This window comes from Lichenostomus cassidix, chromosome 9 (genome assembly GCF_008360975.1).
Source record: "Lichenostomus cassidix isolate B80296 chromosome 9, HeHo_3.0, whole genome shotgun sequence".
Lineage (NCBI taxonomy): Eukaryota > Metazoa > Chordata > Aves > Passeriformes > Meliphagidae > Lichenostomus > Lichenostomus cassidix.
In genome coordinates, this window is record NC_139490.1 from 24,882,740 (window position 1) to 24,898,617 (window position 15,878).

Consider the following 15,878-nt stretch of genomic DNA (forward strand, 5'->3'; position numbering starts at 1 on the left):
AAATATAATATTAGCCGTATAAAATTAGCATTAGGGGAAAATATATTAAAAAATTAGCATTTTTTAATTCAGGAAGTGCCCTCTGCAGCCAAATGAGACAGAACACAATGAAAATGGAGTTATTTTTCATGTATTTTAATACTAACAATGCATCGGTAATCAGAGTATCCAGAAGAGAGTCCTTCCACTTTATTTCCACTTTACAAGAAACATGAAGTGAAAAAGAATGCTGTTTCAGCACCTCATGTTTTCCAGTCTTCCTCACTTTAGCACACTGTAAAACAACATAATCATTCCCTGTATCAACAGTTTCAAGACCAAAGGCACATTTATGTCCTGTTCCTGGCTCAGGAAGGTTCCCCACTGATGGATATTGAGGGGATGCTCCAGCTGTGAAGCAGTTCATCCCCTCCCAGAACCCTGAAAACCCCAAGTCTCAAAAGCTGGAGAACATCTAACTACATAATGTCAGCAGACTTGAAAAACTACTGTGGGAATCAATGGCAGGTCTGTCCAGCCCTGTCTCAAGCTCACAAACACCGAGCATGTTACAGACAACCTCATACCTGTGAGAATCTTACCATGAACAGAAGCAAGAAGTAAAAATAAAGTGTGGACAACAACCCATACCTGTGAGAACCTCAGCATGGACAGAAGCAAGAAGCAAAACAAAGTCTGGACAACAGCTTGTCAACAAGAAAGAAAAACATGAACGAATTTTGCACCTGCAATAGGGAGGCTGTTTTTCACAGAAGTTCTGTACTAGGAATAACTGACCAATGGTGTTATATGACAGGTTTGAGGAGCCAGTGACTGTGTGAATTTTAGAAAATAGTACAAAAAAGATTTTGTAGCAATAAACCTCGCTCTATCTTTCACCTTCCTTCCTGGCTTGGAGTTGTGTTTCTGCGTCATGTGTCCGTCTCTACTGCGACAAACTGCTACATAACAAACATGGAACAATATCTGGGTACCACTCACAGTGACCTGTAGCTGGATCTAAGGAAGTACATTCTCAATGCTGAATTCTTTCCAACACCATAGGAGTCTGTCCCAGCCTGAAAAACAACACTGAACACAGTGCTGCCCATGGCATCAGCCAGGCAAGACGCTGAGCAGTGCAGTGTTTCACCAATACTGTAAGGCTTTGCTGGGAAACTACTACCCTAAATGGATGATACTATTAACAAGGAAACAGTCAGCTGAGTTACAGCTGAGACAAATAACTTGGATAGAACAGTTAATTGTTCCCCACTGGGAATGACAGCAGACAGAATTTTAGAAATGTTCATAGCTGACAAACTTCCCAGGACAAACATTTCTGAAAACATTAAAAACCTGTATTCACTTTTCACAAGCTAAAGCCAAGGCCTGTTCTTTTTAACAACACTCTGAATTAAACCCAAAGAAAAGGAGACAGATGTCTTGCATCACTTTGAACTGCTCACTTTGCAGTGTGTCTTAGCTACCTTAGAAACTGTCCACCCAAGCTCACACTTCACATCAGAGCTTCTCACTGAACAATGTTGCACTTTAAGAGGCAAGTTTCAGAAGAAGCATAGAGAGAAGACAAGGATTACTGTCCACCGGCACTTCCCACCGTCGTCTTGAGTGACTACATCCAAGGTAACCCTGTCATTCTAAACAGTATCATGCCACAGTTCCATAAAAATAAAATCAACTGGGTTCATATAGCCACAACTCTTCCCAGGTCCTTCCCATCTGGTCTCCATTTAAGAGCTGGATGGGTACCCATGACCTGTGAACATTTATGGCTCCTGAGTCTTCCTCTAGCGGTAAAAAAATGAACGTAAACTTGTAAATACACACCTGTTTCACATGTCAGAAAAATTAAAAAGGGACTATTAAAGACACAAGGCAAAACCCAGAGGAGTTTTGAGCATGTACACTCACCCAAGAGCAGCAATTTGTCATCAGAGAGACCAAAAATAACACACTCCCAAATTACAGATGAGCATACACAATTATTCATCAGGTTCTCACACCCAACAACCCACTAATCAGGATCCACTTTGAATTATCATAAGAAGCTGCATAATATAAACACCAAGATTTGACACAAAAGGAAAGTGAATACTTATACACAAATTGCTCTGGATCCATTTCACTACTCCTAATCATGACGAGCAATGCTTTAGAACTAGTTAGAAAGTATGATTCATGAGGATGAGTATCCTAAAAAGGGCACCCTGCTAATTGTAGTATCACTTCATGCTTCTCATCTCCAAGACATTTCTAAACAGTAGGATTACTTTCATTAACTGCTTTATAACGTCTGGGTTTTATTTTACAGAAGGGAGAAAAAGGTGACATTAAAGCACTTGCGCAAACTCTCCCCAAATGCCAATAAACACCTTCCCCGCTGTTTTTCTTATCTACGACGGCCAATTAAGTTGCTTTACAATTAAGTCAGCATGAGAGGAGACTCAAGCTCCAGATTCATACAGCTTCTGGAACACGTTAACTCCAAGGCTAGCTCGATGAAAAGGAGAGTGAATCTGCGGGCAGAGGGGATGCATGTAGATCAGTGCAAAGGGCCCCGACGGGGCAGCGGTTCGGGGCACAGCGGGCGCAGGCTGCCAGTTTGGGTCACGCCATGCGGCCACAGAGAGCCCGGCGGCTGGGCAGGCACTCTCACATCTACAGCTGCTCTCGCCCAGCTCTGCCTCTGGTCTGCCCTCCGCTGAGTCCCTGTGCAAGGTTCAGGCACAGCGGAGCAGCTCTGCGCTTGCATCCCTCGCAACAGTGTGCCCCGCTCCGCCTGAGCCTCACAGCAGCAAAGCGTCCTCCCCCAACCCTTCCCACCAGGCCCCTCATGGCGTTACCCAGGGCGAGCACGGCCTGCTCAGGGTGGTGACGGCTGGCACGGCCCAGACCCCCACTCGGCTCCCCAGTGCCCGGCCTCACCTGCCCGTCATGGCGGCGAACCCCGCGCTGCTGCCGACGGACTGCGGTGCGGGACATGCAGCTCGACCCCGCCGCTGCGGCCCCAGCAGGCAGCGCCAACCTCGCCCCAGCCCGGCGGCGGCCCCGGCCCCTTCGGCGTGGGCGGGCACAGCAGCCCGCAATGACTCAAGGCAGCCCCCCCGGACCCGCGCATACTTTTCCTATAAAGGGAAAGAAACATGGAGCAGCGAGGCGGTGGAGCGGAAGGAAGGTGGGGAGCACGGGCACGGGCACGGGCACGGGCACGGGCACGGGCACGGGCACGGGCACGGGCACGGGCACGGGCACGGGCACGGGCACGGCCCCTGCCGAAGATGCTTCGCCCTCCCTGGTAGTAAACTATGAGCGTGGGGTGGAGAAGGCAGCGCTGGCCGAGTCGCAGTGACATACACCGCGGTGACATACACCGCGGTGACGTGACTTTGTCCCTGCGATCAAAGCAGCCGCGCTTCCAGCCTGTTCCGCGGGCTGTCTGGAAGGCTTTAGACAGTGGTCATGACAGCCATTGCTGCTGAAGGATGAGGGACCGCGCTCCCCAAGGAGGGCCCCTCTTAGTGCGACGTTTTTGATAACATGTCATCCTTTCTTGTCCGTGATCAAGCGTTCTCTAATGTAAAGTCACCAAATGTCATAGGCAGCTTCCGCCCAAAAGCAATTTCAAACTTTGTTTTCATCTTGTGAGAAGCCTGGTATGCTATGACTCACCATTGCTACGTGTATTGTTGCATCTTGGGACTGATGATAGAAATTCTCTCTGTGCTCTCTGTGGTTTCTGGTGTCCAAACAATCTAATTTTTCAGCCCTACAGTAAATATTTAAAATTGTATAAGTTAAATTAGCATCTAATGGTTTTATTTTGTACTTAAACGAGGGTGAAGAATTGAGTTAGATGGTTTTATTTTGGTTTAATGTTCACTTGAGGAAAGGGTCATAAATATTACTAATAAGCAAAAATTTAACAGATTTGGTTGAGTGCACAGTAATAGTAAAGCTCTTAGTCGTTCTCTTCATCACCAACCCCTCTTCTTGTAATGGTTTCTGAGTGCCAACACATCATGTCCCTACCCTTGCAGTTCTCCTTTAAAAGGAAGCAGAGGTTACTACAATTGCAGAGGAGACTCCAGGTGTTTCCAAGGGTGCTGGGAGGAGCACAGCACAGCATTCAGCCTCGAGCAACCTCCAGCCACTGGGCCGTCACCAGGGCCATTCCTCTTGGCTCCTACATCCAGGGCTCTTCTGTAAATTGTATCAATCTCAAATACCATATTTTTCTTACCAAGGTACATTTTGAATGTGACACAATCTTCTTTCCAGCTATTAAAACCAAGAATTGTTACCTCTTGTTACTGCTGGGCTCTCTCAGTCATTCAACGAGGCACAGCTGGAGCAGAAACATAACTGCCCCAACCCCCCATGAGAGATACCTTCTCTGACAGCTTTCCCTGCTCCCTCTTCAAGCAAATACACCTTTCCTTGAAAGCTTTTTTGTACTTTCTACAGATGGCAGAGCCATCTGCACTGGAACAGAGAGGAAGGAGGAAATAGGAAGGCAGCCTCTCACAGTCCCTGCTCTGCTTCAACCCTCTAAGCCCCCATAGCCCTCACAGATTCCATAGCCCACAAAAACCCCACATCCATCAGAGACCTCACGACCCCCATAGCCCTCAAAGACCTTGCAGGGCTTCATAGATCCCATGGGCTTCACAGATCACATAGCCCACAAAGACTCCTCAGAGCCCTGAAAGACCTACAAGATTCCATACCTCTCCCAGCCTCTAAAGCCCTTACAGCCACCACAGCCCCCAGAGCACCAATAGCCCTCACAGACCCCATAGGAATCACAGCCTACAACGCTCATAGCCCTTACAACCCTCAAACCCCCATAAGACCTCATAGACCTCACAGCCCTCGTAGCGCTCAAAGACTTCATTGGCCCTCACAGATCCTATCACCCTAAGAGAACTCACAGCCTTCACAGCCCCAATAACTCTCACCAACCCCACAGCCCTCACAGACATCACAGGCCCCATAGCCCTCAAAGCCCTCAGAGATGTCTAAGCCTTCACAGCCCTCACAGCCCCAACAGCCCCCATAGCCATCTCAACCCTCACAGAACCCATAGCCCTAAAAGAACCCAGAGCCCTTACAGCCCTCAAAGCCCCTATAGGCTTCACAGCCACCATAGATGTCATAAACACCACAACACTCACAGACTGCAAAGCCCTAAGGGCACCTTTGGCCAGAGACCTCACAGCCCACATAGGCCTCATAGGCAACTAAGCCCTGAAATCCTAAAGCCCACACAGATGTCATAACCCTGACAGGACCTATAGCCAGCATAGTCTTGAAAGACTTCACAGACCTCATAGGCCTCCAAGCCCCTTGAGCCCTTACATCCCCCAAAGCCCACACATGCACCATAGTCTTCAGAGACCCTGCAGCCCTGAGAACCCCAGGAGCCCACACTGACTCTATAGCCCTAACAGCCCGCTATAGTTCTCATGGCCCGTTCAAGTCACTATAGCCAGGTGATGCCTCAGAGACCCCACAGCTCTCACAGACCCTATAGCCTTCATAAACCCAATAGTCATCACAGCTCCTACTGGCCTTGAAGTCCCAATGAGGGTCATAGCCCACATATCCTTCACAGTCCCCAGAGCCATCTCAGCCCTCGCAGACCCAATTGCCCTATCAGACCCTATAGTCCTATCAACCCCTGTAGCCCTCACAGCCACCACAGACCACCTAAACCTGCAGAGACCTCTCAGACCCTGTAGCCCTCCAAGCCCCTTTAGTCCTCAAAGCCACCATAACCTGCACAGAACACAAAGCCCACAGAGCACTGGAAGACCTCACAGACCCCAAAACCCCTCAAACCCCTTATAAGCTCTCAGAGTCTCCATAGCCCTCAGAGCACCCAGAGCCCCCAGAGCCATCTCAGCCCTCACAGACCCATAGGCCTTACAGTTCTCAAAACCACTAAAACCTGCACAGGCACAATAGCCCAGAGAGCACCTATAGACATCACAGGCAACACAACCCCCACAGCCCTCATAGACCCTGGAGCCCTCAGAGGCCACACAGACTCCATAGCCTTCACAGCCTCATAGCCTTCACAGACCTGAAAGTCTCTGCTGCCTACACAGACCCCATAGCCCTCCAGCCCTTATATCTCTCAGAGCCGTCTAATCTCTCAAAGAGCTAATAACCATGAGACCCTTCAGAGATCCCAGAGCACTCACAGGTACTAGAGCCTAGGTCCTAGAGATGTCAAAAAGCCTCAAAAATGGTGTTTCTTGAGGGAAAAACAGTGCTGGGAGGAGGAAGTGTTTTGGGGGTTAAATTGAGAGGGAACTCCATTTTGCCTCATTTTAAGGGGTTAAAGAGAGGAAAACTCCCCATTGATTCACCTTTTCTTTGATGTTTAAATCGGGGGGAACCCTCTTTATATATCATTTAGAGATCTTAATTGAAAGGGAACCACCTTTTTCCATAATTTTAAGGATTTAATAAAAGGAAAACCCCCTTTTGACAGCATTTGAAGACCTTAAATCAAGAGGAAAAAAGATGAGGAAATATGAGTCAGTTGGGGTGGCCTCCAGAGGGTCCCCCTGGCCCTGGGGGGGCATAGGGAGATGTGGGAGATGGAGATGGAAGGAGGTGGAGGGAGTTGGGGAGGGCAAGGGGGGGCAGGGCAGGCTGCTTGAAAGAGAAGAGGGGGATTTTGGGGGCGTATCCAAAAGCATGAGAGGTGTATCAGGGAGTGAAGACATGCCTAAGGCCCTGCCATAATTTGGTCCGCTGTTGTGCATGTTGGCAAGATACCATAGAAGAAGACTTTATTTTTAGTTGGTAGGATATTAACCTTCAGAAATGGATCGGTCCCCTGGTGGGATTCATCCTGTGAAAGGGGAACAATACACAATAAGGCGTTGTTGGCATGGAGGTGTTACCATGGGCTGTTCTGACCTCAGCTTGCATGTTGGCCCTGTGTGAGATGGATGTTGAAACTGGCCACTCCTGAGGAGGAGATATAAGGTGTGGTCCTGGGGTGGAGGGGATGGACACCATGATGCACACCATTTTCATCCAAGGGACATCCTGAAAGTGCACTGCCTTCCTACCCCTCCAGCTCAGAAGCCATGCTCCATCTCCTGCTCAGCGGTTTCTTCGGGATCCAGGGGTTGGTATGCATTTATTGCTGGTGCAATAATAAAAATTAATTTGCTTTGCAATTCTGAGTGTGTCATGAGTTTTTTGTGCATGAGCATCCTCATGAACTGGTAACACCCCTTTTTTCTCTGCCCCACTAATCTTAATTATCTCCAACTCCTCTGGTGGAAAAGACAGTTTCTCTGGCAGTGATTGAGTCACTGGCAGCAAAGGGAGGGTCTTAGAGATTTCTGGCAAAAGTGTTGCTTTCTGAGTTTCTTCAATTGCCTCCTCCATGTACCCTGGCTGTTGTCCCCTAATGCACATTATTGCCAGCCATTTTGGTAAATTCACCACATCCAATAGACAAGTGATTAAGCTCTCATGAGCTAATGTTTTCCCCTCATGGGTTAATAATCTTCTTTCCTCCCACAGTTTTCTATATGCACGTACAACTCCACATGCACACTTAGAATCAGTAAGAATGTTAATTCACAGGCTCTTACAAGTGCATACAGCTCCGCTGAGCTGAGCTGATCGTGTGGGCAGCAACCTTCTCCTTTTCTCTAATTCCCTTCCCTTAATCATAGCGTATCCTGGAACTCACTTCCCTTCTATGACCCTTGATGTCTCATTGATAAACACATTTTCTCCCTTAGGCAGTGTCTCATAACTTTTCCCTAGCCCAGGTCTGGAGATCTCGCACTTGAATGCAACCATGGGTTTCTTCCTGGCCTCTCGCTCCAGGACTGCCCAAACAGGAGGCTGCGGAAAGCCCTTCCCCACTTCTCAATCCTATATCTTTCTGTTCCATTAAGTAAGCTTTATACTGTAATAACCGAGCACTGTACCTCCACTTAGAGGCTTTCTCAGTTAACAAAACTTTAATTTGATGGGATACTTTAATAATAAGACGTTCTCCTGTCATCAATTTTTGGGCTTCAGTTACCACTAAAGCAGTGGTTGCACAATTCTGCAGACAAGGAGGCCAGCCTCTGGCCACTGGGTCTAACATTTTAAAGAAGTAAGCAACAGGCTGCCCTGTTCCCCTGTGCTCCCATACTAAAATTCTTTTAGTCTGGTCCTGTTTAACATCCACATATAATTCAAATTCTTTTTTATTTGTCTGGAAGGGTAGCGCAGAGGCGGGAGGAGGGGTGGAAACAGGCCTCTGCATTTACCGAAAGTGTCTCTAAGGCTATCGAGAGATCACTCCAGCCAGCACTGCTCTGGTGCTGTACAGAAAGACCCTTCTCACACCTGAGCCGGTGTAAGGCACAGATTCTCACTCACCCAGAGAGCTGGATAGCTCATGCGTTACCAGAGACAAAGAATCCAGAGGCTCAATTATCGAGACGCGGCGCGAGGGAAACTCACAGGCAGTCTCAATATGAGATATAAAGTAAGCTCCATTTTATTTCACTAAACGAGAGACTTATATACTGTTACAGAAGTTTCTAATTATAGATACACACACACCTGCAGCTGTTCTCACACACTCAGGGATCCTCCTGCTAACTCCCTTATTCCTTTCTCATAACACTCCTGACTCCTAATCTTTCTCATGGCATTCTTCCCACAGAACATTCTCAGGCAAACAACCACTGCAGCTTGTCAGAATTTTACTGAGGCCTGGGAATACTGAAGCCTTGCTCAGCTCTGTTCGGTTAGCATGAGTTTTGCTGGAAAACTACGTTTTCCAACACTCAATCAGCTGGATGTTCCAGATGTTTATTCCGAAGGTGTCCAGCGTGAAAGAGGAGGAAGAACCCCACATCTCCCTAGATATAGGGATCACCTGGGGTCAGGGGAGAGGAGGCGGGGGGAACACCACAACCAGTGGGGAGAGGGGAGGGATGGAGTCAGGGGTTAGGTTATAGCCAGGGGGATTTACATAATTTGGGGAGGGACTTATTGTGTTACTTCAACTGGGATGTTTCCCACCAGTGAAACCCTGCTGTACTGGAACCACTTGGCTCCCCAGCAGTTCCTGAGGTGGTATTATCCACCACCACAGAAGGGTTAGGGCAGGAGCCTCAGTTAATCTGCTTGTGCTTTTTTCTTTCCTAACACATTAAAATTCTGCCTTCCTTCTGGTGTTCATTCATCCAGTGTCTTAACGGCCAGGACAGGAGTATTACAGGGAGACATCATGGCTCCAAAAGACCTGCCTTTTGACAGGGACTCAGCAGCAGGCTGCAACCCCTTCTTTCCCTCCTGTGAAAAAAGGGTTTTGCTTTTTAGACACCACTTGCCTTGGTTGCTTCAAAGTCATTTGGAGATGCACCAAAGCTGATGTTTCATATTTCCCTGGGACTGCCCACACTTCTGAGTTTACTGCAGCACAGGTCTTCTCAGCCATTTGACACATATTTACAACAGTGTTTGCTTCTATATCACTTTTTACAACATTATTTTTGCATTCCCAAAGTAGCCAGCAAATTCCTCCCCAGTAAATTATAATTACAGTTAGGAACAAACGGCAATTCATGTATTTCAAACTTATCCCCCACATCTACTAATCGTGGTTGAATAAGACACATTCACTCATCTTCTCCACTAACCTCCTGAATGAAATAAAGAACTTCTTGACAACTCTTCCCTTTAGAAATAAAATTCAAAGTGGATCAAGAGGCCCCTGTGCCTATCAGGAAACAACTCCTCTTGTTCTGGACCCATCCTAAATGTTATGGTACAACAGGAAGCCCTGGCACCCTGTCTTGGTTTGAAAGACAATAGTCTGCCAAGAGAGGTTGAACCTGCCCTTAGGACAGAGAATGTGATTTTTTTTCCCTCCCTCCGAATTATTTGGTTTTGTAAATCAAGGGCTTTCAGGCAAAGGTATGGGGAAAAAAGGAATATCAGTTCTTTACTAATATCTGTAAACAAGCAATAACAATAATAGCAACCACAACTAGAATCAGAAAACCAATAGCAGATGACTTGTGAGCTGCTGAGCCTTTTCCCGTGTGGTGTAATCACAGTTGCAAGCAGCAGGGGCGCTGTTGAGCTCCTGGCCGGGCAGGGCAGGTGCGATGACTCCCGAGCGGCTGCAGGTGGCGCTGTGGCGCAGGGTCAGGTCAGCCTCAGGCAGCTGGTAATGGCGGGCAGGCTGAGAAGCATGCAGGGTAGCGAAGCAGCTCGGAGCAGCAAAAAAGCAGGGCAGCAGGGGCAGGCGCTGGCTCTCTCCCTGGCTAGCCAGCAAGGTAGCAAGGATTTCTGCAGTCACAGCAGACGCCGCGGTCTCGTGCGGCAGAGGGCAGGGGCAGGCAGCAGAGGCAGCTGGACTCTCCAGGCAGCAGCTGCGAGAAAAAACGCAGCCGGGGGAAACGTGCCCTTCCCAGTGGGAAAAAGGTTGAATCAAAGCTCACCCAGCCAGGAGAAGAAAAAAAACAGGGCACAGTTGGATTTCCTCTGGTCGCAGCCGAAAAGCAAAGAGCAGCCTCTCCTCCCAGCATCCGAACCACGAGAGAGTGTTCCAAGGGCCGGCTCTTCCCTTACCCTGCCCTGCCCAAGCACACCCTTTGTCTTTTACAAAAGACTTGATGGCTCTAAACATCCAACTATTTGTTGCTTAGTAACAGTGATGGAGAAAAATTCTAAGCCCTTCCCCAAACTCCAACACACCCCTAACAGTCCATCTCCATGAATCACTCAACTTTCTCCTCCTGAGGATCCAGCCGTTTCTGCAGACATTCTTGCTTCCCGTTTCCCTCTGCTCTGCAGATAGACTGATTCCTTTCCATCTGCTGTTTCAGTCAGCCCTGCCCTGCTGAGGAGGGAATGCCTCTGCCATGCCCTTGTGGCCAATCCCTGCAGTCCTGGGGGACCCCTTGGGCCCTGAGGGCTCTGGGGCTCTAAGAACTCTGCCCTCACCTTTGCCTTCACCTTTTCCTCAACTCTGCCATCACCTTTGCCTTCATCTTTTCCTCATGCCTGCTCACATACCCTTGCTGTCTATTTCTAACCAGTTCCCCCAGGACCTTATTCTGCCCTTGCTCTAGCCCCCTGTCTTGGTTTGAAAGACAGGTGTCTGCCAAGAGAGGTTGAACCCTCCCCTAGAAACAGAGAATGTGATTTTCCTTTCCCTCCCTCAGAATTATTTAATTTTGTAAATCAAGGGCTTTCAGGCAAAGGTATGGAAAAAAGGAATATCAGTTCTTTACTAGTATCTATAAACAAGCAATAACAATAATAGCAACCACAACTAGAATCAGAAAACCAATAGCAGATAACTCGTGAGCTGCTGAGCCTTCTCCCATGTGGTGTAATCACGGTTTCAAGCAGCAGGGGCGCTGTTGAGCTCCCGGCCGGGCAGGGCAGGTGCGTTGACTCCTGAGCGGCTGCAGGTGGCGCTGTGGCGCAGGGTCAGGTCAGCCTCAGGCAGCTGGATGATGGCGGACAGGCTGAAGAGCAGGCAGCCAGGCAGCTCGGAGCGGCAGAAAGCAGGGAGGCAGGGTCAGGCACTGGGTCCCTCCCGGCTAGCAGCGAGGTAGCAAGGATTTCTGCAGTCACAGCAGATGCCGCGGTCTAGTGCGGCAGAGGGCAGAGGCAGGCAGCAGAGGCAGCCGGACTCTCCCGGCAGCAGCTGCGGGAAAACGCAGCCCGGGGAAAACGCGCCCTTCCCGGTGGGAAGAAAAAAAAGTTGAATCAAAGCTCACCCAGCCAGGAGAAAAGAAAAGCAGGGCACAGTTGGATTTTCCACTGGTAGCAGCTGGAAAGCAAAGAGAAAGCACCCTCTCCTCTCAGCGTCCAAACCACGAGAGAGCGTTCCCAGGGCTGGCTCTTCCCTTACCGTGCCCCTCCCAAGCATACCTTTTGTCTTTTACAAAAGACTTGATAGCCCTAAAACACCCAACTATTTGTTGCTTAGTAACAGGAATGGGAAGAAATTACAAAGGTACTCAACCCCCGACACCCCCCCACCACCACCCCCCACTACTGCCTCTGAATGCTCATTCTCACACAACTCAAAATCATGTTTCTCCAGTGACCCAAACAAAATCCTTAAAAGAAAATCTCAATCCTTCCATGTACAATTCACATTTCCCAGATACTCCTGTTGTAAGTGAAGTCATGGAGTTGGCTTTTGTAAAGGGTTACGAGGTTTTTGTTATGGTTATTTGTTAATGGTTGTGTATATTTTCTGACTACCTCCATAGATTTGTTGGGGCTAACTAATAATGTGATGGCTACCTCTATAGATTTGCTTGAGCTAAGTGACCTCTATAGGTTTGTTATGTCTAATTGTCAATTTGTTGTGGCTAACTCAAAAGTTATGGTTAAGAAAGGGGAGAGCTGGGCAAGCAGCTAACCTATCAGGAGACCCTAGAAAGGACAAGCCAAGGAGGAGTGAAGACAAAGAGCCAATCGGAGCACCTGAAGGAGGTGGGGTTAGGGGGTTATAAAAACTGTATCCCCTAGCCAGCAGGTGTGCCTCTGGCTACCCATCATGGGTGGCTAAGCACACTGCGCTGGGCTTTGTGTAATGGCAGACAGCCATTCTAAGCCTCTTAGCGTTGTTTGTACTATGAAAATGAGTGAATAAACTCTTTCAAAGTTTAAGCAGTGAGAGGACGTTTCTCACACTCCTTCCTTCTCCTCTTTGTGCTTATTTTCCTCGCCATACACCATATACTAGAGCCGGTCCCAATCCTGCCGCAGCATCCAAACACAGCTCCCCTCTCCTGTCCCTGGCACACCCAGCGGGCACAGCTGGCAGCAGCACAAGCAGCTGGTGCAGTCTGTCGCCTCATGGAGGCTGGGGGGCCACTGCCAGCCCTCCCCAAGTGGGCAGCAGGGTCAGGCACCGCCCAGCACTGAGCCCCTGTCTGTCCCAAAGCCCCGGCACAGCCCTGCCCCTTGTCACAGGCCCCCAGTCCATGCTCTCGGTTCCGCACTTCTGTGTCTGTTCCTGCTGCTTCCCGTCATAAAGAAACACCTTTCAGTCTTGATTTCCTTGATTGCCTTATCCTGGAAGCCGGATATAAAAAGAACCTGTGGCTGGCCCTGGATCAGCTGGTAAATTTTGAGGATAAATGCCTGCTGTTGCTACTTACCTTAACCATATTCCTCCACACTCCCCTTCAATCAATCTTTTCCCAACATACCAACATCATCCATGCCCTGTTGCTGAGATCCCCTTCTTGACTCCCCTTCTTGGCCCCTGGGCAGGGATTGTTGAGACCCTTTCTTAACTCCCCTCCTTGCCCCCACCCGGGCATGAATTGTCCTTAATTACCTCTGAGAGAATGTGCAAACTACCTCAAAATTCTCCCAAGGGACTCTTGGGAGTTATTTTGGGATCATCACTCCTTTTTCCAGGACACCTTCCAGGCTTTACCTGTGCTTCCCTCCATGGGTGCCCTCTCAGGTTTACTCCCTGAAGATCCCTTTGTACTCATTGGTGAGATTTTCAGTCGTCCCTACCTGTGGACTCTTCACAGACCTGCTCCAGTCTGCCACTGTCCCCTGGACAGTCTCAGGAACCCAGTCAATTGCCTGGTGCCAGCTGCGACCAAAAGGAGCTAATCACCAAAATTGGCTGAGGGGCACCTTCAGCTCCCCTCAGCTGCCCACTACCCCTGCATGGTGGAAGAATCCCATATAAGTCCCCATGGTGTTAGAAAAATTAATCCACAATGCCAGAAGTTTATGTCCAAAAAGGAGACAGAGGAGTTCTGTAACTTTTTTCAAAGAAAGCTAAAGGCCGGGGGCATTTCTTATGGGGTCTCTCAAATTGTTGGGGGACACAGCCCCCTTTTTATTATAGGGTCCCAGCCACATCATCCTCTTTCTTTTCCCCATTGTCTGAGGTACTCAGAAGGTACAGACTTCCTGAATTGCCTACTCTATGCCCCCTTCTAATATGCACCTCCCTTTTGTTATATAAAAGAAAGAAAAAGAAACTATTCATAACTCTATTAAGTCTTTGTTTTCTTTCTCTAGGTTCAGGAATTTAACACAGCCTGGGCCAAGCAACAGTTGGTGTCAATCAGTAACATTTACTAGAACTAATAATTTCTTTTGTTACTTCCCTATCTCTAAGTTCCTACCCTATCTACAAGCAGATTCATATGGTATGTTTGTGAAGACACATTCATCTTACTCCTTTTACTCCTACACCTGCTTGGTGGTGAAGCAGCTCCTCCTGGCACCACATCCCACACACACCCCCCGCACACACACACACCCCCTTGTACACACATATGCCCGCACAAGCCTGCAGAAAAACCCCACCCACCCCCCACCGCACCGCTCACACCCCCCCCCACCGCCGCAGCGAGCTGGCAGTGCCCACTACTCACATACTTCCCCACGCCTTGCATTTTCTTGCTGCCTCCTCTGTAGCCTTTCTTCAACCTGCCTTTTGTCCACTGCCTTGCATTAACTTGCTCACCCATCCCCCACCGACTTCCTTACCCTAACCCTTGTCCTTGAAGCCCTCCCTTGCCTTGAATGACCTTGCTCATCCCTCCCCCATCTGGACTTCTATACCCATTTTTGGTGACTTTTCCAAGCCTTGCTGTACCCTGTCTGCTCCTCCTAAGACCCTCAAAATTCTCCTGTATCCCCAGTGTTTCAGGAGCATGTAAGGGAGAGCCCTGGGAAGACACATGCTGCCACACTCATCTGTCTGGGCAGCTTTTGTCTGGCACCAATCCTTGCATGTCTTGAACTTTAGACAGGCAATTCACATTTTGCCCTTGGGCTCCAGGACCAGAATGACAGTTCTACGTAGGAAGGAAAGCAGGTGCCCCCAGTGTTTTACGTGCAGATTAGAGACAGCAGACAAGACCAGAGATCAAGACCAGACAGAGGAGTCTTTCCTGGCCACTTTTGTGTACCAGCAATCCTTGAATGTACCTGTCACTTGCCTTGCCTTGGCAGCACAGCAATTTCCTTGCCTTGCTCTGCTAACCCTCTCTAGCCTTGCATTCCCTTGCATGTTCATGGCCCATCCTTGACCTTCCTACTGCTTTCCTTCAGGTCCTTGCCTTGCCTTCCTGTTTCTTCCTGGCCTACCCATCACTGGCATTACCTTCCTATGCCCAACCTTGGCATTAACTTCTGGGCCTTCTCTCACTTACCACTCCATTTGCTTTCTCCTCCCTACTATGGCCTTGCCTGCCTCCCTCTTGACTTGCCTACAGTTGCCTACACTTGCTTTGCATGCTTTCCTGCATGGAAGGCAAGGTGAAGAGTGGTAGGCAAGGCAGGGCAAAGCAAGGAAGTTGTAGGCAGGGCAAGGCAACGCAGACATGAGCAAGGCAAGGAAAAAAGGGCAGGCTAGGGAAAACTAGGCAAGGTACTGAAGGCAAGGCAAGACCAAGTGACTCAGAGTGCTTTTCCTTGGGAAGCAAAGGCCATAGTGCCAGTGTTGAAGGAGCAGATGTCAAGATACCAAGGGGAGGTATAGTCCAGCAAGGCAATTCTGTCCTGGTCTCTTCTGTGTAGGAGTAATTACTGGACATATTCAATACTGATTTGGGGGGGGGGGAGGGGGGGGCGGGGGGACAGGGTGGGAGATCAGCCCCTGGATGCTTTCTATTTTGGAGGAGGGGATGCCATTTCTTTGCAGATGGACTTATAGTTCCTCTCTTTGGCAAAGAAAGCAAGTTTGGATGCACACATTGGGTGCTCTTAGTGAATTTAAAGGCTTTTGCCAATAGGCAGTTCTCTGGGTTAGAGCTGTTGAACTGCTGCAGTGGAAATGCAAACACCAAATTGTTGAGCTTTTTGTCCTGGTACCTTTAGCA

At 48.8% G+C, this 15,878-nt stretch overlaps 1 protein-coding gene across 1 annotated transcript in view; it reads right to left on the reverse strand.

The window, feature by feature from the left end:
- The window catches only part of LIMS2 (LIM zinc finger domain containing 2), a 33,461-nt gene extending 30,296 nt beyond the window's left edge, over positions 1–3,165 (reverse strand). Inside the window, exon 1 of the mRNA XM_085070074.1 lies at positions 2,929–3,165. Coding sequence (XP_084926200.1) covers positions 2,929–2,939 — 11 coding nt within the window. The 5' untranslated portion in view covers positions 2,940–3,165. The remainder of the gene's footprint in view (positions 1–2,928) is intronic.
- Between the last annotated feature and the right edge of the window lie 12,713 nt (positions 3,166–15,878).